The sequence below is a fragment of the Perognathus longimembris genome, chromosome 2 (genome assembly GCF_023159225.1).
Source record: "Perognathus longimembris pacificus isolate PPM17 chromosome 2, ASM2315922v1, whole genome shotgun sequence".
In the NCBI taxonomy this organism is placed as follows: domain Eukaryota; kingdom Metazoa; phylum Chordata; class Mammalia; order Rodentia; family Heteromyidae; genus Perognathus; species Perognathus longimembris.
In genome coordinates, this window is record NC_063162.1 from 136,549,016 (window position 1) to 136,572,344 (window position 23,329).

General features: G+C 47.1%; 2 protein-coding genes across 3 annotated transcripts in view; one reads left to right on the plus strand and one right to left on the minus strand.

Moving 5' to 3' along the window:
* Positions 1–7,577: 7,577 nt before the first annotated feature.
* Positions 7,578–13,662, plus strand: Cpa1 (carboxypeptidase A1). Its single transcript, XM_048340228.1, has 10 exons — positions 7,578–7,642; positions 8,098–8,179; positions 8,589–8,822; positions 8,970–9,071; positions 9,575–9,676; positions 9,854–9,964; positions 10,369–10,459; positions 10,909–11,108; positions 11,792–11,876; positions 13,410–13,662. Exons 1-10 carry the CDS (start codon positions 7,578–7,580, stop codon positions 13,595–13,597), a joined length of 1,260 nt encoding a protein of 419 aa, XP_048196185.1. The 3' UTR covers positions 13,598–13,662.
* A 7,202-nt stretch (positions 13,663–20,864) lies between these two features.
* Positions 20,865–23,329, minus strand: part of Cep41 (centrosomal protein 41) — a 47,024-nt gene continuing 44,559 nt past the window's right edge. For both annotated transcript variants that reach the window (XM_048340230.1, XM_048340229.1), the window contains one exon: positions 20,865–23,276. In XM_048340230.1, the coding sequence (XP_048196187.1) occupies positions 23,128–23,276 (149 nt within the window). In that variant the 3' untranslated portion in view covers positions 20,865–23,127. The remainder of the gene's footprint in view (positions 23,277–23,329) is intronic.

Here is a 23,329-nt window from a genome sequence, read left to right on the forward strand (position 1 = left end):
ACCTTTAAGGGGCCACAGCTGACCTCAGCCTGTCCCTCCCCTTCCTGTCTTTAACCGGAAGAGAAGGAAGTCTGACATCACTTAAGGGACAGCTCCTTGGGACCAATCAGGGGCCCCTCTCTTGTGCCCGCCTTTAGGGTATATCTGGGAGGTTCCTCATTTGAATAGACAGAAGCCCTAGAGGCTCTCTCCAGGTGCCCACGCGTCCGTGTCGTTCTTGGCGGCTTTGGGGCACCCTGCGACCACACGCCACCGAGGCTACCCGTGGCCATCGCTCCCTCGTGAGCGATAATGGACCACCCAGGAAGGGGCGGAAAAAGCCCCTTCCCCCCAAGCGAGGGGAATTTGAGAGAGAGACAAGGCTACCTGTGGCCATCGCTCCCACGTGAGAGCGATAAAGGGCCACCCAGGAAGGGGCGGACAAGCCCGTTCCCCCCCAAGCGAGGGGAAGTCGAAAGAGAGAGATCCCACAGAGGCGTGCTGGGGTTCTGATGGGTCTCAGAATAGCATTGCACATGCCTACCCTGGCAGTTACTATCTGCCAAGTGGGGCTCTCAGTGCATTGTGAGAGCCATGCATTGCCTCCTCTCAGCTCTCCTAGGTATGACTTTGAGGCTTTCATTGGTTTGTTTTGTTTTGTTTTTATATGAGGAGGCACAGGCTCAGAGAGGATGGCAAGTAGAAGACACACACTACTGTGTGACAGGCTTGGACTAGCTCCCAGGTCTATAGTTCCTATTGGCCATTGGATCCCAACAGCAGCCTTTTTTTGCAGCCATGTTGACAAGATCTCTATGTAGACAACAGGCCCACAAAATCCAGGACTGAAGATGGTCTTCAAGGGCAACATTCTCCTAAAAGCCCTCCATGACCTAAACACCTACCACAGAATGATTGGGCCTGTCTGCCTCTCCCATCTTTTTTTTTTTTTTTTGGCCAGTCCTGGGCCTTGGACTCAGGGCCTGAGCACTGTCCCTGGCTTCTTCCCGCTCAAGGCTAGCACTCTGCCACCTGAGCCACAGTGCCCCTTCTGGCCGTTTTCCATATATGTGGTGCTGGGGAATCGAACCGAGAGCTTCATGTGTAGGAGGCAAGCGCTCTTGCCACTAGGCCATATTCCCAGCCCTGCCTCTCCCATCTTGATGCAACACCTCTCAGCCCTTTTCCACCAGCTGCAACCTTACCTACTCCTTCTTTCCTCTGACATCAAAAGCTTTGGCATGCGCTACTTGCTCTTATCTGGAACATTTTCCCACTCTTCCCCTTCAATAGTTCCTTAGTCAGCCTAGAACCATCAACTGTACCTAGATTTTTCTCCATTTCCTTCAGAGCAAAGAAAATTATAATAAATTGAGTCTTTGTTCACTTGTTATTGTCTCCCAGCTGGTCTGTGAGCTCTGTGGGGCAGGTACCCTGTCAGGGTTGCTCCCTGCTACTTAGCTCCTGGAGGTGCCCAAGTGCATCATACATATTCAATATCTTCTCAGCTGACGTGTTTCACCATATATGACAGAAATGAGCTTCTGTAGCTTAACTAGTTCTCATTTTCTGTCACATAACAAGAAGTTATCTGATGTGGGAAGTCTAGGTGTATTTATATAAAGCTATAGCCAACTATACACCTAGCATCTATCTATGTATCTATCTATCTATCTACTACATATCATCTATCATCTCTCTACATATACCCACCCATTCAATCTATTAATCTATCAGCTACTCACCTTTTACCATCTATCCACTTTTGCATTATCTATCATTCAATCTATTAATCTACCCTCCTATCTATCTATCATCAGTCTGTCCATCTCATAGTTCCTATTGTTTCTAGGGCCATGATGAACAAAGTAACATGAGATTAGATTGAACTCAAGAGAAATTGACACAATCAAGAGATATAAACACAAGAAGTGTGAGTTTGCTCCTGGAGGAACACATTACTCAGTTTTATAGTAAACATTTTTTATAAGTAGGAGTACAGTTAAAAAGTTTCTCAGCAGTTTGAAAAGTATCATAAAGCAAGGGCTGGAAACATGCTCTTACTTACTGTGCTCAAGTGGTAGAGTGCTCGTCTACCAAGTGCAAGACGCTGAACTCAAACTTTAGTACCATCAAAATAATAATATAGGAATTACAGCAACTAGCAGTATAGCCATTCACTATCATTATCAAATATTTGTAGTGTGTGGAATTGTACACACTGTACTTTTAGGATGAGTGGCAGCACAGTGAGTTGACTTATTCCAGTATTACTACAAGCATTCGAGTTGCACTACAGTGACTTTATGGTGGTTACCAAGGCACTGGATTATGGGAAATACTCAGCTCCATTATAACCTTATGCCACGAACACTGGTGACTGACTGAAACATCATGTGGAGCATGACTGCATTTTGACTTCTGTTTTCAAAATGGCTGTTATACTAGACTCCATTATATCACTGAATTCCAGTCAGGAAGAACAAAGGGTATAAATAAGTTGGATGAGTTGGCTTAAGTGGTTTATGGATGTAGTGTATATCTTATTGGTTGAAAGGGCTGGGCATGTAGCTCAGTGGCATAACACTTGCCTAGTATGTGCAAAAGCCCTGGGTTTGATTCCCCAGTACTGCAAATAAGAAATATATCTTAGTGGGTGGAACTGAATCATGTGCTCATATCCAGCTTCAAGAGAGCCTGGGAAATTGCTTTATAGCTGGGCACATTGCTACCTCAACTAGAAATGGAGTTCTGGCCGGGCACTGGTGCCACACACCTGTAATCCTAGCAACTTAGGAGCCTGAGCTCTGAGGATCAAAGCCGAGGCAGGAAAGTCTATGAGACTCTCTCATCTCCAATTACCCACTAGAAAACCAGAAGTGACACTGTGGCTCTAAGCGGTAGAACACTGGCCTTGAGTGAAAAAACTCAAGGACAGTGTCCAGACCTTGAGTTCCAGCCCCACGACCAACACCACCAGCAACAACAATAAAAAAATGAAGTTCTGTTTATAAGGAGAGAGGGAAGAATGAATATTGGAAAGGTTGAAAGCTGCCTCAGCTTCTCTGAGCAGCAAAGAAGACCCAAAGGGCCTCAGAATCAGTTTCTTGCTCTAGTTTCGTTGATCACAAAACTATAGAACTTTCCAGCTAGTCTAGCCTAACCCCCTCATTTTGTACCTATAAGTATCAGAGCTTCTGGGTCATGAGACTTGCATAAGGTTTATGCCCTAGGGACTAAGAGACAACTAAAAGTATCTATTAATCTAGACCTAGGTCTCTGCTGATTCTCCAGGACAGAGAAGCTACCACTAGGGTGTCAGCAAGCTCAGAGAGATGATGGGTAGGAATTCAGTGTAGCGAGTGAAAGCTCAAGACTTAGGTGTTAGAGAAATTACCAAAGAATCTTCTTGTTTTTCCTCATTTTGTAAAACTGAAGTTATTTTTTGTATTAAATATATAATTCTCAACAGAAGCTCCGTTTTTCTACATTCTACGTGTATGGTGTGTGCTGCTTTCTTCCAACAAAATTGCTCTTTTTTTAGGTATGTTTTTTCATCCTGTTCGCCAGTAAAATTTATGAGCATTTATTTAAAAGAAAAAAAAACATTGGAAAAACTGAAGGGAGAAAGAGCGATTATACATATGGAAAGCCATAAAGAAGAGCAGTGAACTGGTGTGGTTACTGCTTTCTTAAGAAAACAAACCGGCAGCCAGTGTGAAATGTGAGCGTCCTGTGTGAGGCTGGGGAGAGGCAGGGGCCCAGGGTGATAGGTCAATGGCTGCCATCCAAGAGTCCAGCGAGGTGGCCTCTACTTCCCACTGCCCCCTCTGCCTCCCCTCTGGCCACTCTGATAGAGACAGAGACAAAAATGAGTTTCCTGAAAATATGTAAATTAAAAAAAAATTAAAACAACAAGGCCTACCCTGGCCATGAGTTGGTATGGGCCATGAGAGAATTCCAGGGACACAGTTCCCTAAGTGCTTCAGAGCTGGTCCGAACTGGATCCACATGAAGAGAGAGGAAGGGGCCCACAGCGGACCAGGGCCAGAGCTCAGCTCAGCGAGGGGCAAGTCCAACAGGATGGCCTTGCAGAATGCGTGTCATTATTTCCAAGGATTGTTCCAAATACTCAGGATCTGTGAACCTCAAAGGCTGAACAGCTGCCCTGTTTGTCCTTCAGGACCTGCCCTCCCCCACCTCCCCAGCAAAACATCTGTCTGTCTGTTGCTGATCCAGAGCTAGGTGCTGCCCCTGCCAGCATGGTCATGGGGGTGTCAGGGTGGGCTTTGCAGGATATTCCAAGCAACAATTCCATTTCCTGGCATTTCCTGTTGACAGTCAGTGCTGACTGTCCCTGCTCACCATGGGCCTCTGAGGCAGTGCTCTACTGCCTGCCTCCTTCTGCCTCATCCCCAGAGTGGCCTGACTTAGTGAGCCAGGCCTGTCCCATCTCAAGTGGGGAGGTAGGGAGAGGGAGGGTCAAGTAATGGTCTTCTGGGGGATGGGAGGTGTTGGTCCTGAAGGACAACTGCAGACTGTGTGGGCTTCCAAGGCTCTCCTTCCTTAGAAATGTGAATATGTTCGCAAGTCCATCTCACTGTTGCTCACTGGCCTGGGCCTGAGGCCTATTCTTGTCCCCTTGCTTCCTCCTGCCTTCTTCTGCCCAGCTTTGCCACACTCTGTGGCTTTTATCACTTCCCTCCCATTCTGTGCAGCCTGTATTCCCCAAAGCAGAGCTGAGAGTGCAGGGCGGGGGGAAGATGTCATAGAACTGTACTGGAGATGCAGAAGAAAGACAGGGAAAATACAGACCTGAAGATGTCTTGGTGTTGGAGCTCACTCATGGGGTAACCTCAGCAGGTCTTTGCTCTTCCTCTGCCTGTCCCCACATTTCTGGGGTAACCCATTTCCCTCTCCTGGAGGGTGCTCCCCCACTTCTTTCCACAGGCTTAGCAGAAGCACCGTCACTTTCCCACTGTGGGAGGCCACAGGCCTCTATGCTGAGAGGTGGGCCATGGAGGGCCAATGGGAAGACCCTGCACTAGAGAGCTTCCTTCCGGTGGCTCTTCTTCCACACAAAAGCTTGGCCTCTTCTGGGGAGAAATACCACAGCCACTTTACAGTGATGGTTCTGCGGCTTCAAAGCCAACTACTAAGTGTCTACTTGGCACTCGGTTTTAAAGGCAACACCAAAGGAAGACTCCAAAAGGCCTTGTCCACCCAACTTCCCACACCGTCCCCAGGCCCAGAGACTTCCAGCTACTGCAGCTTCTCCAAGCACCGGCAGAGGACAGAAGGAGCTGTATGGACATGTCATGTCACCCAAGGGCAGAGCTAGACATGGGACAGAGTTGTCCGTATATCTTTGGAGGTCACTGGGACTTGGGGCAGGAAGACTGGTCAGGTCAAGTAGGGCTTGGGATGGGGAGACAGAGGGAACAGATGGAAACTAGGAAAAGCCACCTCGATTGTCTGTACCCAAGCCTTGAGGCCCTGACACAGTGGAGTCTACACATGTTACCCAGCAGCCCCTGTGGACTTGGACAGATTGGGGTTACAGGTCCTTGTGATAAGATCTAGAGCCCAATAAATTCTTGGTGAGTCTCCATTTTTCCCGCATGCTGTGTAGTCCCCACACAGATTTGGCACTGTCTCCCACCATCTTTCTTATTTATTTATTTATTTATTTATTTATTTATTTATTTATTTATTTATTTATTTATTTATTTATTGCCAGTCCTGGGCCTTGAAGTCAGGGACTGAGCACTGTCCCTGGCTTCCTTTTGCTCAAGGTTAGCACTCTTCCATTTGAGCCACAGCACCACTTCTGGCCATTTTCTATATATATGGTGCTGGGGAATCGATCCCAGGGCTTCATGTATACGAGACAAGCACTTTTGCCACTAGGCCATATTCCCAGCTCTTTTTATTTGTTTAGAGGATATCTGGGTCCATTTCCCACCACGGAACCCCAGGACCTGTGGTGGGGTGGAGGCAACACTGATGAGAGCTGAACTTCAGCCCCAGTTGCTGGTGCTGTGGCAGAAACCCCACAGAATCGCTTCAGTGGTAGAAGTGGAGGAGTCCTCTTCAATAGCCTGGGCTCCAGAAATGGATGTATCCTGCACAGAGCAGGGCAGAGGATCCAAGAAGATACAGGAGCTGGATGGGGACAGAGGCTCCAGCTGGCTGTATCTCAGCAACCAGAGATGGGAAGGATGGCTTGAGATGGGAAAGGGGTCACTTCACAATGGGCGTGGCCTCTTGGAGTTCTGGCATGTTTCTACTGCCCCATCAGCCAACAGGACAGCAGTCCAGCCCGGTGACGGGGAGGCTATGACTTGTTCTAAGTTACTTCACGTTATACAGAATAGCAGCTCTCAGGCTGTTCTTTACCTTGAGTGACTCCATTGCATAAAATGGCAGTTTGTTTCATTTTGTGCGTGAATGCTGATGCCAGTGACTCTGCCTCTTGCTTGTGCAAGTAAACAACCACCATCTGACCAGCTCAAACCATGAGACAGACTGATGTATAATTTATTTATGAAAAAAAAAGATATTAGCTGTTACAAACTTGTGAAATTAAATCTGGGACACATGTCTACATGAGTGTATCAAAACCATATCAGAAAAACAAACAAATATAAAACAAGCCTAATAGCTTATCGAATTCACCTGACCAATGAATGATGCAACCACCAAACTTGGATGATAGGAAAGGGGCATTTGACACGGGTACAGCAGCATCTGCAGACCCATCAGACTATCCAATGCATGGATTGATGTTGACAGGTGATGAACGTTGGCATCTGTGCTTGGGCTTCAGCTCAGCATAACTTCAGCCCTGCTTAACCTGCCCCCTTCAAATGGTCACGTAGAGAGAGCCAGTACCTAGAACTGGCTTTGCACCTTGATCCGGCTCTGGGCTTTGGTAGCTCAGGGACTGTGTTCCTTATGTTATATCTTATCTAACCACCTGCAGTGACTCTATTTGCATCAGCTTTTTACTTCAGCAATGTCCCTTTGAGCCCCGTGGCCACTTTAACCCCTTCTGTGGTCCACTATATCATTATGTTATGTGTAATGTGTGTCTGAGAGTAAATAGGAGTAATTAAGATCAGAATAAAAGAACCTATGTTTGCCAAGTGCCACAAATACCAAGTGAAATCAGGAGTACTCAGCGAGTTAAAGCTAGTGAAATCGAAATAGAGCTTGTCAATGTATTATACAATAAATTTTGGCACGTGAGAAGACACAAACATGTCCATTTATATTTTTGATATGTTTTCACTCACAAAAAGTCTTTCAGGCTGTGGGCAGCAGGGTGAGTCTCCGTTGATAGGCCTCCAGCCAGTTGACCCTCAGGCCAAGAGTAGAAGCTCGGGTTATCTCTCCACCTGCCCTGTTCCCAGCCATTTTATCGGGGAGGGTGAAAAGGTGCCAGAGCACAGAACTTCCATCCATCCTTCCTATGAGATCCCATCCAGGTGTGAAGGGAGGAACTGGGCTCAGGCAAAGCCACGAGATCTCTGCCCCGAGTTTAAAAGGCCCCAGACCTCAGCCTCAGGCTCCGCATGACCTCAGCAAGCCTCAGAATGCAGGGCTTGCTGATTTTGAGCGTACTCCTGGGGGCTGTTTTCAGCAATGAAGACTTTGTGGGGTAAGAGTATAGAGAAGATGAAGGAATGGCCCAAGGGGTGATGAGAGGATTTGTCCCAAGTCAATGTATGGAGGAGACAGACAGACAAACAGACGTACTGACTGATAGACTGACAGACCAACAGACACGGGGACACAGCCAGAGAGCATAGACAGGAACCACGCTGGAGCAGTAGACTCCTGCAGGAGGGGCAGGGCCGGGAAGGGTCGGGGCCTGTGAAGGGAATCTCCCGAGCCTTGAAGATTGCTGAGCTCTGAGGAGTTTTCTGAAGAGGAGGAAGGTGAAGGAGGCCTGGCTGGCCTGGGAGAGTGAAAAAAATAGTCTAATCTGGGATGAGGACAGAAACAGTCTGGGGACTCGAGTGACCATTGTCACCCTACCTGGGGTGGCTGACAGCCAGGACAAGGGGCATCTTCATGTACTCAGTGACACTACCCTGTCCCCACTCTGCCCAGGCACCAGGTGCTCCGAATCTCAGCAGCCAATGAGGCCCAGGTACAGAAGGTGAAGACGCTGGAGGATCTGGAGCATCTGCAGGTCAGAGGCAAGGGGAAGGCTTCCGCGAGGCCGCGGGGAACTTCCCAAGCCAGCTGAGCCCACCCCGGAGCGCTGCTGCCCTGGGTAGCTTGGGGCGATCGCTGTTAGGAAGTAAACGTCAACTCTCCTGCTTCTGAGCTTTCAGCCCTTGAGCATCTGACCAAGTACCAGAACCCTTTCCTGCTCTCTCTTTCTGTCTCTCTCTCCCTGCCTCTCCACTCCAGCCATTTCCTGTCCATATTAGACATTCTTCCAGTCCCCAAGGCTTCCCGTTCTCCCTCTGTCCCATGCATCCACACCCCAGCCCCCATTTTACAGGAGATTCTGGTCTGGTGTCCACACGCCTTCCAGCCTGTCCTGGTTGGAGCCACCAGCCCACCATGACAGTGCTTGTTCCTCTCCTCCCCAGTTGGACTTCTGGCGGGGCCCTACTCGACCTGACGCCCCCATCGATGTCCGAGTGCCCTTTCCCAGTCTTCAGGCTGTCAAAATCTTCCTGGAATCACACGGCATTGACTACAGGATCATGATCGAGGACGTGCAGTCGCTGCTAGATAAGGAAAAGGAGCAAATGTCCACTTCCAGGTCCCGGGCCCAATCTACTGACACCTTTAACTATGCCACCTACCACACCCTGGAGGAGGTGAGGGCAGTCCTGTGCGCACTTCCCACAAGCATCACGCTCTGCATTAAGGATGGCAGTGTGGGCCAGTCTGGGTCAGGGCTGCCAAAGGACGAATCTGGATACCCAGGAAAGCCATAAAGACCCTTCTTCTCTTTTTCATCTCAGATCTACGACTTTATGGACCTGCTGGTCACTGAGAACCCGCAGCTTGTCAGCAAGATCCAGATTGGCAACAGCTATGAAGGTCGTCCCATTTACGTACTAAAGGTAATGCATGCCCAACTACTGACGTGCAAAGACACATTTGCACCGGTCTTCAGGTATGGGCTCCCTTAGGAAGCCACAGTGTCAGGAAAAACACACATTTCCTGAGTAAACATTTGAGAATATCTAAGCTTCTATGTTGGCCCAGAAGTGTGCACACAATTTCAACTTTGATGTGACTCAAGTGTTTCCAATCAATATGGAAAGTATCACAGTCTGGGAAGTCCAGAGAAAACATTTTGTTGGTGATCTTCCACAGGGAACTAGTGAGGCAGCTTCTAGAACAGGGCCAGGCCCGGAAGTCAGGCAGGCTCATAGTGAGCTGATGTCAGGAGGCCAAGATCTGTGGGGTTCCTGTCCAGTCCCCAGCCCCAGGCTCCTCTGAAGGGTGACCTCATGAACAGAACTTTCACCTTAGATATACAGAGGAAGTGGCCTCTGGCCCAAGTGGGTTCTCTTTCATGGGGCTGAGACTTGTCCCCCAACCATTTTCCTGCATCCCGCAGTTCAGCACTGGCGGTGACAGCCGTCCAGCCATCTGGATCGACACTGGCATCCATTCCAGGGAGTGGGTCACCCAGGCCAGTGGGGTCTGGTTTGCAAAGCAGGTAAGGCTGGGGGATGTGGAGCGCATCCATGTGGTGGGCCATGGCTGTCCCTGGCTCCCAGGAGTCTAGATCTCCCCTTCCTCTTTTAGAAGCATCGACCACAGGGGGAGGCCAGGGAATGTGTCTGTTGCTCTAACATGCCAGACACTTTGCCTTCTCGTCTGCTATTCCCACTAGATCACCCAAGACTATGGCCAGGAGCCAACTCTCACCACCATTCTTGACAACATGGACATCTTCGTGGAGATTGTCACGAATCCGGATGGTTTTGCCTTCACCCACAGCAAGGTATGGGCTGCCTCTTCTCAGGGAAGGCAGAATCCACCTCTGAGACCCATAAGGCAATTGATTTTTAACCTCAGATTTCAACCTCAAAGGAGGGGCAAGCAGAGATGCCCTTTTGGACCGGGGATACTCAACACTGGCACTCGCTGGCATTTGGGGTGGATGGTGTTGGTTGTGGATGGCTGTCTTGTGCATGCCTAGCATTGTCTCGACCTTCAACCCACTAGAAACCAGTAGAAAGTCCACTCCCGGCCATAACCAAAAACATCTTCAGATACCATAAAATGTCTAGAGGGGAGGGCAAGATTGTCAGTGAAGAGACCCTGTCCCAGCCATTCCTTCCCGCCAATGCAGTATCTGATGGTCTCACACGAGCTGTGGGTTCATAAATCCTTTTCCTTCCTCAGAATCGCATGTGGCGCAAGACTCGCTCTATCACAGCAGGCTCCATCTGTGTTGGGGTGGACCCCAACAGGAACTGGGATGCTGGCTTTGGGAGTAAGGCCCACTGTGATCGTAGGGGCAGCAATAGAACAACCCTGAAGAACTTCTTACCCTGCCCTCACTTACTTCACTCCTTTTCTGCCAGGGGAAGTGGCGGGTGTGCAGAGGGTGGGGATTATCAGCTCTGCTCAGGGTTCAAGGCAGTACTTGAGAGATTTGGGCCCTTGTCTGTAAAAAGAAAGTTCCTCCTGAATGGAAGGAAGATCTGAAAGTCTCTCTTCAGAGTTTCCAGCTCAACTTCAACTCCCCTCCTCTGCCAGCCTCTGCCCAAACCTTGGCTGTGAAGGGAGGCAGAGCCCGAGGTTTGGAGGCCTCTGGCCTTTCCTTAATCTGGGGGTGGGACTGCACATTTCCTCTTTCCTTCAACTTCATGCAAACAATTGGGAGTCATGGAAGCACAGAAGCAACATGACATGCCAGCTATGCTCTCTGTCTGCCCACAGAGCCCGGAGCCAGCAGCAACCCATGCTCAGATACATACCGTGGCAAGTTTGCCAACTCTGAAGTGGAGGTCAAGTCCATTGTGGACTTTGTGAAGGCTCATGGGAACATCAAGGCCTTCATCTCCATCCACAGCTACTCCCAGCTCCTTCTGTATCCTTATGGCTACACATCACAACCAGCCCCCGACAAGGAGGAGCTGGTAGGTGGACTCTGCTTGTCTTTGTCCCAAGAGCTTGGATTTTCACCCATCAGAACTCTGGAGGGCTGAGAGTCTCTAGTGTGCTCAGCACCTCATTTCTCCCTTGAAGCCCTGATGGTTTGGGAAGACTAGCAGGATGGACTAGCCTCACTTTCTTTCTGAGTGACCAAGTCATTTCTTTTCTTCTTCTTGTGCTGGTCCTAAGGTTTGAACTCGGGTCTAGGTGCTGTCCCTTAGCTTTATTGCTCAAGGCTGATGCTCTGTCACTTGGGCCATAGCTCTCCCCAGCTTTTTGGTGGTTAATTGGAAACAAGAGTTTCACAGACTTTCCTGCCCTGGCTGGCTTTGAACTGCGATCCTCATATCCTCAGATCGCTAGGATTACCAGTGCCCAGTATGTTTGAGTCATCTCTGTTATATGACGAGGAAGGCATGCAGGGCTAGACTTTGAACGTGCAGCAAACACTACACCTGGAGCTGCAAAGGCATCAGAGGGCAGGGAAGTGCCAGACGGCCATCTTGCAGGGACAGAGGATGTGGGTGCTGTCAACTCCAGGGGTGACCTGCATGGCTGAGAAGGTTCCCTGCCAGGGACCTGCTACTACTTCTGCCTGTTCCTGGACCATTCTTCAGCCTCCAGGCTGGCCTGGTCCTGACACGAGGTCCTGCCTACTATTTTCCAGGATCAGCTGTCCAAGTCTGCTGTAACGGCACTGGCTTCTCTGTATGGGACCAAGTTTACATATGGCAGCATCATCAAGGCAATTTGTAAGTGGCATCCCCTGGCTATCAAGTGGCTCTTTCTGCCCAAGGCACCACCCAGGTCTGGGAACACTAGCAGGAATAAGGACCCCTGCAGATAGTTTGCTGTCTGGGCCATCTGGCAGGGTGGGTCATGTCTTTTTCTGGTGTGAACTCAGCCTTGGTGTTCTTCTGAGCCCTCTTATGCCCTTGTTCTGGGTTTAAGTCCAGCTCTGTGAGTAGACAGCATGGTGAGTTCTATAGAGATTTGTACATCACCAGGACATTCTGCTTAAAAAACCCCAAACACTTCTCCTCCAATGCCCTCTAGTTAGGGAATCTGTCTTTCCCCCACTTACTCCCACCATACATGTGAGGGAGGGGCATTGCTACACCAAATGGAATTCAGTTGGCAAGTGTTTACTGAGCACCTGCTCTCTACCAGGTCCTGTTATGTGTGTCTGGGTGAATAAAATAAGCAAAAATTAGGGAAGTTGCATGAAAAGCAGGGAGACTGACACTGAGTTTAGTGTCAGGGAGAACCCTCCCGCCAGAGCAGGGTGGGGTGAATCAAGACCACTAGGCTAGAGGCTGAATCCTGGGGCCAGAGGCAGGCCTCATTGGCACAGAGGAATTTGAGCCAACACTGAATTGAGGGGGAGTCAAGAGGCTATCTAAGAAGGAGGCTTCCAAGTAGGGGAATTTTCTAGAGCAAAGGCTGAGTTGTGTGATCTGGCTGGAGTGTTTGGGGCCTAGCCAAGTAGGTCAGTGTGATGCATCCGAGTGCTGGGATATAGGGAGGAGGAGTAGGGGAGGGCTACAGACCCCCCCCTTGCTTCTTGGTTGTTGTGACCAGGTTTTAGGGGACAAGCAAGTGGCCATCTTACCCAAGGGTGATCTCTTTGGAGCCTAGGCTTTCTTGAGAAAGTCTTGCAACCCTGGGTCAAACTGTTTCCAACTCACAGCAGTGTCAAGCCAAACACCCAATTTGCACATGTGGGACTCTCACGACGAGTCCCCTTGGAACACTAATTGAGGCTAACCATTCAAAACCAAAACTCGAACATGCTGCCCACTCCTGCTAGGCAGCCCAATCAGAGAAGAGTGGCTCATTCGCTGTTATTCACTGGGAACCTCCTTCTAGAAGATAGGGGGCAATTTGGCTTTGACTGGATCTGCACTTTCCCCTGCAGACCAGAAGACCCTGGAGGGGAGGGGAAGCCAATCTGATTTCTCAAGCGGTGTCCTCGTCCATCCTCGGGGTGACTGTCCTCGTCTATCCTCGGGGTGACTGTTGGCTAGGGAGTTTTCAGACAGGCTTTTGTAATCACACAGCTTTTCTGGCATCCCCTAGAGGATAAGTAGGACATTGCTGGGCTCCTCTTTGGGCCTTGGGCTCAGTGCCAGCGGGCGATTCGCAGAAGCGCGGCCATTTGTCTACAGTAGACCCCGGGTAGACCCAGGCTCCACTTGGCATGGAGCTCTGGGCTTTGGGTCACTAACCAGGCCTGTGAAATTTCCACAGTAACTGACCCCTGCTCCCTTCTGCTCCTGCCCTAGATCAAGCCAGCGGGAGCACGATTGACTGGACCTACAGCCAGGGCATCAAATACTCCTTCACGTTTGAGCTTCGAGACACAGGGCGCTACGGCTTCCTGCTCCCGGCCTCACAGATCATCCCCACAGCCCAGGAGACGTGGCTGGCCCTTCTGACCATCATGGAGCACACTCTGAATCACCCCTACTGAAGCAGCCCCGGGGCCCCCTCATCTTCCTGCCCAGCCCCACCCCGGGCAACCAAATAAAGTTTGACTGTGTAAGAAACAAGATCTTGGGACTGGTGTGTGGAATGCACATAGCGTGGCCACCTTTGCAAGCTGGGGATAGGAATGATCTAATTCCTGCAGGTCTTGATGGAAAGATGTGGGTGGTTGAACTAGATGACCCTTAAATTCCCCTGCATTCCAGGGTGCTATCTAAGAGGCATCTGTTTTAACTAGACCACCCTGAGCTCGGCTTGCCAGCGGGGTGATTTGTTCCTATCTCCATAGCAAGCAGCAGCTACAGCTGCGAACCAAATGCCTGGTACCCTGTGGTGCAAGGAATTCTGCACGTGCAATAATCTCACTGGCTGTATCTATTCATCTATAAAAGTGATAACCCGGATGTTCTGAAATATCATAATCCTGGTGGCCACTGCTGTCTGAAATAGTAAAACAGATGATTATAAAGCAAAATGTGGTCTTCTATTCCCAAATTACACTGGAAGCAAGCAATTGAGTGAAATGAAATCATTCACTGAAGATAAAGTATACGTTTTGATCCTGGGGTGTTTTATTAATTGTAGTGAATCACAAAGGCTTTGCCTTTCTGGGTAGAAGTGGTTTACTTTTCGCTTGCTACATCCTTCCTTGCAGGACTCCACCGCATCCCTGCATGCTCGTTTTTTTATCTTTCTACTCCTTCCTACAGCTCCTTGGAGTTGTGTTCGCTCCCTTGGCGTGGTCATGCCAAGGCCTATGACAGTACACTTAGTGGCTAGCACAATCCACAGAGGGTCCCAGCATTTATTTATTTATTTATTTTGCTTGTCCTGGGCCTTGAACTCAGGGCCTGAGCACTGTCTCTGGCTTCTTTTTTGCTCAAGGCTAGCACTCTGCCACTTGAGCCACAGCGCCACTTCTGGCCATTTTCTATATATGTGGTGCTGGGGAATTGAACCCAGGGCTTCATGCATGCGAGGCAAGCACTTTTGCCACTAGACCATATTCCCAGCCCCTCGGACCCCAGCTTTTAAGCTAGGGTTTACCCTGTTTCTTCCGTATCCCCTCCTGTGAATGTGGACCGGGGAGTTAAAGCTAGGAGGTAGGAAATAGTGGGAAGAGGGGAAGGGTTTCTCCTTAGACCGCTCAGCTGAGATTTCAAGATGCTTTCAGCTCCACTGACTTGCGTTTTGTCACATAAAATAGCTTTTCTTTTTTTTTTTTTTAAAGGGATATTAGTTTTTATCTTGGAAGTTTAATATTGTTTTTCCTACCAAATAGTTTAATATTGTAACTTCACTTTTAAAAAATTTTGGTGGTGGTACTGGGATTTGAACCCAGGTCCTTGGCACTTGCTACCACTTGAGGCACACCTTCAGGGCCTTACCAAACATTCTAAGAGATAACAAGAATGAGGCTCAGTAGACATAAGCTTCAATGTAACTTTGTGACACAAGGTAAAACGTTTATAGCTAGTGGTGTATAAACTGTAATCTCAGCACTTGGGAGTCTGAGCAGGATAGAATTTTAGGCCACCCTGGTACTTAAGGAGATTGTCTCCAAAGAGGAAAAAAAAAAGTGCTTCAGTCTTTACAGAAAGGTAATTCTCTTTATATTATCTTCTGAATAACACTTCGCTTCAATCCATGAATCAAAGGGTTATAGCTAAGTTAAAACTCATTTTAACCACTGAGTTTGGCCAAGTAGGAAGAAAATCACCTTTTGTTTAATATGTGGTGAAAGGAAAAAAAATTAGCACAATGACAAATCTTTCTATGTAACAATATTTACATGGCGGAATGGTTTAATTTAAAAGGAATTATGCTATCTCCAGTAGGAATCACCTTGTTTGGCATCCAATCTCCAACATCATCAATAATACTTGGCATTTAGATGCCTAGCCACTGTCTATTGAAGGAACTTTTCCTAGTTTTATTAACAAAGTCATAAATTTTATCATGTATATCATGGTCTTAGATGAGTTATTTTGCAGAAAGTAAGGCTGGGGTAAGGAAGAGGCTTTAGGAAGTTGCAAAGTTCAGGAATGAAGCAATGCAGATTCCACATGTGGGGGGGGAGGGGGGCTATGTTGTTCGGTTTTCCTCTCAATCCCCACCACTTAGCCAACGTGTACCATTCACTAACAGTGTTAATATCAATAGCAATACATTTCTATTAAATGGAGACATGGCAGTACATAATTTGATTTTTTTCAGCTGTGAGAAGAGCTTCACCTTGTACATATTTATTTTTACCAACCTATGGGTAAAAAATTTAAACTTATAAATAAAAGCATATAGCTAAAATAAAATAGCATATAAAATATGTAACTTCTATAGAAATAAATATTAACTTTGAGGAGTTTAAGGTACAAATAAACAGGACTAAAGAAAAAGACTCATATTTCAAAATATAAATAGGTCATTCCCCAAAGAAATAGAAAATGCCAATGAGTGAAAGGTACTGATTCTCAGAAATTTCTTGCATATTGGAGAAAAATATACCATTTTTCTCTCACTAGATGGGCAGAAAAATAAGACTGAGTACTCTGTGTTATCAAGGGCCTGAAAAATTAGGACAGTTCGATGAGAGGATATATCTGTATCACCTTCCTAAACATTTGGCAATTTCCATACAAGGCTTTAAGTATATTTTCTGCTCAGAAAATCCAGTTGGAAAACTAATTTTATAAAACTACTAGAAGAAGTTAAAAATATGTTACTCAAGAAAATCCTCACTGCATTCTTGTGTGGTACTACTATCAGCTTAAATAAAAGAAAAACTCTGCCATCTCAAAAAAAAAAAAGATTATGAGAACGGAATAGTAAAAAGGAAAAGATGTTAAATAATGGTCAGCATTGATGCCTATATGACAGATGTATACACAGGATAGAACACTGTGATGTCATTTAAGGTCTGTGTTGATAATGAGAAAATGGTGCATAACATGAAGTGAGAGCAGCTCACTATGAGATGGAAATAGTCTAAAAGTGGGTTAAGGTGATGATCGTGCAATTCTGTAAATTTAATAAAGTAATTGCGCTCAAAATGAGAGAATTGGATGGTATGTGACTTGTACATAATTTTAAGAAAAGAATTGGCTACAAAATACTATCTTGAGTAAGAATTTCTTTCCTTCTGTCCGCCCCCATCCCCCACAGCCTAGAAGGGTATATCCCCCAATAACAATTGTGGGTACTTTGGGTAGTGCTAATAGACTAGTTATTTACACTTTCCAGAACTTCTTCCAATTTACTTTCATAATCATTTGAGTGTGTGTGTGTGTGTGTGTGTTGAAACACACCAGCTGGCAAATCATGTGTGTTGCTACCTAACTTATTTTCAACAACATCTGCATGGCTATCTTAATCCTTGCTCAGACTCTTTTTTACAATTTGTTTAAACCCATGTCTTCTCTGGCGTCGTCCTTGGTCGACTTTCCAGAAACACCGCCCTGCAGCCCCTTATCTTGGCCCTGCAGATGGCGGGGGCTGCGTGTGACCAGGGCGGGCTTTCTCAGCTGCGGGGCCATTCTCCAGCGCTCTGTGAAGCTCCCAGGAGCCCCGTCTGCTCACATGCAATCCCCATCGCCAACTCGGAACCGCTGATGCCGACGCCTGCTCTCTAGGCCCCATGACAGACCTTCAAGCGAGCTCATTTTGACTTCTTACATCCTACAGGTGCTTCTCAGTGTGGCCTGGGAGCCACGAGTGGTCCCTGACAATCCTCCGGGTGGTGTCTGGAGTTAATACTGATATACATACCTAGCTCTCTGGGTTTAGCCTGAAGTTAAAATTGAAATGTCATTGAACACAATCCAGAGATGACCTCACCGGTCCCTCAGCCAGTGCAGAGCTGTTTGTCATCCTGGCCGGTTCGGCAAGGGCAAGTGGGATCTGGTGGACTTGACAATGAACAGGGGCTCTTGCTTGAAGGATGATACAAACATCATCCTGTAAACACGCCAAGATCCGGATGTTACCGTGGGGGAACAGAGGTGACCTACTGTAACACTTGCAGTGGCCAAGCTGAGGAAGAGCTCTGGAGAAAAGCAAGGGGTACCCATCAACTGTGAATACCCATCAAGGGGTAATGAATCCTTCCCCAAAGCTTTCAGGATCCGCATTAATTTGGCAACTCCCACTATGAGCATCATCTAACAACCCCAGAGACTGAGATTGCCAAGTGTTTATTGCCCAAGTAAAAGGAGAAAATGTGAAGTTCCTGCTTAATGGCAGCCGTGATGTGAGCCGCATTTTTAGCAGAATGCGGTGTGGAGCAAAGGCACTGCCGGCTCCGGCTGTGTGCTGGACATGCTTTGCCTGTTTCCCCAGGAAACCCAGGTTCGCTGCCACAGCCTGGTTCTCCCAATTTGTGTTCCACCACAAAGGAAAGAAGAGATCAGACACAAATCAAATCAACATGGGTTATTGAGTGAGTAGTTTTACCTACTAGGAAAATCCTCTAAGCCCCGACCTAGTTAAGTTTGGGATTCCCCTTCCTGCGGCGGAAGCGCACAAGGTGTCCCTGGACAGAATAAGTCTCAGAAACCTCGCAGCACCTGTGCTCAAGATAGGACAGCAGAGCGAGGATGCAAAGGTGGAAATACATAGTCTCAAGAACTGGTGTTTCAGTTCCTGGACTCCCAATGTTTTTTGGGGGGAGGGGGCAGGAGGAGGATCATTGCTGGGGAATCTTGGTGATGAGGACAGAAGGGAAGGCAAATGCTGAGGAAGTCATGTTTTCCTTGGTAAACAGAGGCCTCCACGGCCCAGGAATGAGCAAGGCTGAGGCCGTCCAGAGTGCATATGGGAGCATGCCCAAAGGTTACCATTCTCAGGCATGGATCCTTGCTTCTCACCATCTACTCAGCGCCCCCCACCCCAGCCCCAGATTCATCTGAAAATGGGGTACTTGCCTTGTAGGATCACTGGAAACATCAGATGAGCCAAAAAAGTACTAGGTAGAGTCTAGGAGTCCTGTTGAGCACACAGTGAGCTCTAGTGTTTTCAGCTGGGAAGATTTGAAAAACAACCCCCTCTCAGGAACAATAGCTCATCTCCACTTGATGAGTTTTGAGGGCTACTGAGGGGACAGTGAAAATGCCTGGCACCTGCCAGCCAAGGTAACCACACTCCCCAGCTCTCTGCACCTCCCAGAGATCCAAAAGCCTCGGAGTGGTGGATGCCTCACGTACAAAAAGCAGGCCGTACGAGGGGACAGGGGAGGACATTTCTGTGCTTCCAAAATGGTGGATGACAATCAGTGCTGCCACGATGATGGCCATCACATCACCCACTGATCTTGACAGGGTCAGTCATTTATTCACAAACACCTCTATCAGGGCCACTGGCCCTGAGTAGGTGATCTGCACTGTCTAGGAGCTTACAGTCTAAATTCAAAAGGGAAGACATATTGATACTCTTGTAAACCTGTGGTCCATCAGTCAGTAGTGCCCTCCGCTTGTCATGTTTTACAGGTGCCTCAGTATGTTACACAGACAAGGAGAATTTGCTTCTAAATTCAGAACAAAGGCGATCAGCACCAAAGAGTGAGCCTATGGGGGGACCGCGGTGTGACAAATATGAAATCATTCACTGAACCCTGTTCTGTCAGAATTCAAGACAAAAATAATGCCACCATTAGGGCCAGGTCGTGTGTGTGTGTGTGTGTGTGTGTGTGTGCGCACATGCGTGCCTGTAACCTAGCTACTTAGGAGGCAGAGAACTGCAGTTTGAAGCCAGCCTGGGAAAAAAGTTAATTGGACCTCAACAAACAAACCAACCAGGCCTGGCAGTAATATCTGTAATCCTAGCTTCTCAGGAAGCATAGATGCACAGGAAGGAGGATCTCAGTCCAAGCCAGCCTCAGGCAAAAGAGTCCAAGACACTATCTGAAAAATAACTAAAGCATAAAGGACTGAGGGCAAGATTTTCACCATTAGAGTTCCTTATGTTATAACTGACCAGGTGCCAATTTAAGGATGCTGTAATCAAAATCAGTACAAATCTAGAGAAGTACTGCTACTCAAATATACTCTGAACCCTCTGAAACAGTCTATGTATTGCTTTTATATGAAAACATACATATTTCTCAATTAAAAAATTAATTGAAATGCATAAAGTACTCAACATGTCCATTAAGTTGATGCTTATAACCTACATTTCTGATTTTCTGGGGAAAAATATAATGAGATTTCATCTTTGAAAGACTTGTGGGGGGAAAAAACAACAACTGTTGCCCATTAAAGACACTGAGAACATTCTGGAACTGGTTCTTAATCTTCGGGGTTGGGCAAGAAGGCAGACAGGGATTTAAATGTTAGATAACACAGAAGACAGTCTCTGTAACTGAACAACATGGCAGCAACTAAAGTCAACCTAAGAAAAATCAACAACATATTTCCTTTAGCCTAGGACTCTGACCTCATTTATATTCCATGGAGGGATTAAGACAAGAGGAGAATTTTGTTTTGTTCTGTTTGCTTGGGGAATAGCTTAAAGTCTTAAGATATTTTTGTTAGTTTAAATAGTACCAAGAAAAAAATCTAACCAACTAATGAATATTATTTATTTTCTTTTATTCCAATCTACACCAAGTCCAATATGACTGTGTTGGCTCTGGCTTTCTACTACAGTGAAAAAAGAAAATTGTTTGTAGGGTATACAACTGCCCACAGTTTTCAGTAGATTGAGCCTGACAGTATCACAGCTCAGGATATTCTCGTTGTTTTCCAACAAGTACGTGGCTTCCTCCTCCCTCCCTCCCTCCCTCCCTCCCTCCCTCCCTCCTTCTCTGCTTCTCTTCTTCCTTCCCTCATTCCTCTTTTTTATGTACATGTACATACCCCCTTTGAGGCATTTAGCATGCTATTAAATGGTGGCCATCAGTGTTGCTGGGCAAAGCTATTGTATACCCACACAAAGCACCTTCTTTCTCAGAGGTTATGAGTCCCCAGGGTGGCAGCTTGTCAGTCTCTGAAATGCAGGCAAGAAAGCCATTTTACAATCTGTTCAAAGTGACCATTGGTCCCTGCCTGAGCCCCCCTCCCTGTCCCCCCCAAAACCCCCTCCCCCCAGCCTTCTAACTTGAGCACTAAGGTGTTTTGCTTTAACTGCAACCACTTCCCGATTCATTTATACAAAGAGGCACTCTTTCAAATCACACCAGTCTCCTGGGACACCCCAAATCATCCTGACAGAGAGGCAGAGAGACATTGGCAGATTTCAACGCATTAATAGCAAACGACAAATTAGTAACTATGTTTCTTTAATCTTCAACATTCATAATCACACAAAGTATCACTGATCATTTAAATAACACATGTCAAATAGCCAAATGAAGAAACTAGTAAAGCAGAACGTTACAGAGACTTATCTGGAGCATGTAAAAAACATCTGTAAGTAATGCTGAACACACACCACATAGAATCACAACAGGCCTTTTGAAATTTTAAAATCTTTAACCAACAGGGTAAAGTGCTAGGGAGAAAACATACATAAATACATCCATCCAGCTAGCTTAGTCTAGGTAAATTCCCCACAGCTCTAAAAGGGCTAGTTAAGGTGGCTTTCCACATATATCCAACAGTGTCTATCACTAATATCTGAAGAGGGACGAGGGGGAATTGTTATTTCCAAAATAGAATTGGCGGGGAAATCTAATCTCCCAACTAGCCAACTTGAAAATGGCATGCCCCGAACTTTGTTACAGAGAAAAACACTTCTCTTTAAAAACCTATATGTGTCAAAGATGGCTGAAAATCTTGTCCACGCTAGGCGAAAGCTGAGTGTGGAAACATTTGCATTTTCCTATCTGTGCTGTAAAGAAAATAAAAAGCCAGAGCATTTTGGCATTTGCAAAAGGCTGCACTAAGTTCTCAGGCAATAAATTTATGGGGAAACATGACAAGCTCCTCATTAAAGCTATGTGTACGTTGGCTGAATTTTATACAAGATTCTTGAATCTTGTGGAAAATTGGGCACGGCTTGACATCTGAACAATGTCCCTGGTTTGTTTGATTTCTAAAGCTTCGGAAAATGTTGCACTTTGGAAATCAAGTAGAGAAGAATAAACACATTCTGAAACAGAGCTCGGCTGAATCGGAGTTATTTTTCCATATGTCTCCATGAGATATTTATTATGTTTATTTCTCTTACAAACACAGTCCTCATGCTAGAAATACTGTAGTGTTTTCTTTTTCTTTTTTCTTTTTGGTGATGAGAAAATAGTACTGTTAAGGCGAATCTTACCCAGCAGCAGGAACCACCTAAGGATGGGCAATTTTCAGTTGGCTTTTCAGAAGCTGGTTGCCATGACAAAGAACACAATTTATTCCTTAGTCTCTTATCACAGCTACAATCACAGACCATAAAAATTAACAAGGCTCTTTTCCTTTTCCATGTGATTTCAGAGTTCCTCATCCTTACCTGAGGTCTTTTGTTCCCCCCAATTAAATAGAATGGATGTCAGTCATCTAGCAATTCAATTAATGCTGATTCAAAATTCCGGCCCAAACCAGAATCTATAATCACAACCTCCTAATCACAGCTCAGCCATGAGAATGAAAAGTAAGCAGGAAATTGCACTAATTACTCAATTAGACTAATACTGTATTTTTAAGCAAGGGTTTACGGGGTTGTCAGCCCTGACAAAGGACTCTAGAGTCCCCCTCACCTATTGTGTTTCCCAGTTGTCTGAGCAAAGCGGGTGTTTTCAAATGGCCATGATTTGCACCCATCTTACATGGATCCCCCTGAATCAGGTGACGGACACTGAGAACTGAGACAGCAACACCTGGCCCCAGGTGGCTGGGGTGAGCTTCTAGGGCTCTCAGCACAGGCTTGTGCCTGGCCGGCCCATCCTGTAGGCTCCTTCTGGTGTCAAGGCAGCTGAGCGTACCCCTTGCTGGCCCCAGGAAACTGGACCTGGGGGAACATTCAGTTACATACAGAGCTTTTCTACAAAATTGCAAAACTGAGCCCAGCTCACAGGCAGCGAGCAGCCTCTGAACTCCCAATGGAGCCTGCGGCATGCCGGGCTGGAGCGGGGCCTGCATGGCCCTGCGGGGAGAGGGGCCTGCGCCAAGCCCACCTGGAGAATCTTCCAGGAAATCAACAGTGAATGAAAGAAAAAAAAAAAAAAAAACAACTGGCTGGGAGGAACACACCAGAAAATGTGACTGAAGTATTTACAAAACACTACTGGGTAAAGACCAAACAAGCTGAACTCATATATTCTTTAAGGAGCAGGGGTGTCCTTTCTGCCTATCCAGTCTCAAAAGGCTTAACCATTCTGTAAACGCAGGGAGCACTCTAGAGCCTGTCACCCCTCTGGCTTCTGTGGCATCTGTCAAAGCCCCTCCCCAGCTGGCTGAAGGAAGAGATGGAGACAGGGCGAGGGAGGAGAACCTATCCCACACCGCCATCTTTCCTCTACAGCACAAAATGACCAACGTGGGAAGCTCAGGATTCTGAGAGGAGGGGAAACATTTATTTAACTAAGCAAGACAAAGCCTACTTCCAGGGTTTGCCTTGGAGGTGGCCACTGCTGAGTGTGCGAGGGTTGGAGTGGCTGGCAGGGGTCCCGGCTGGCAGGCTCTGACTGGCGCGGGAAGCAGGCACCTTGGAGTCTCTTCCCTGGGAGTTACTTTGGTTCAGTCGGCCTGAAGGGAACAAGAAGGGGAGCAGAGATGCAAGAGTGGTTCCAGGGAGGACC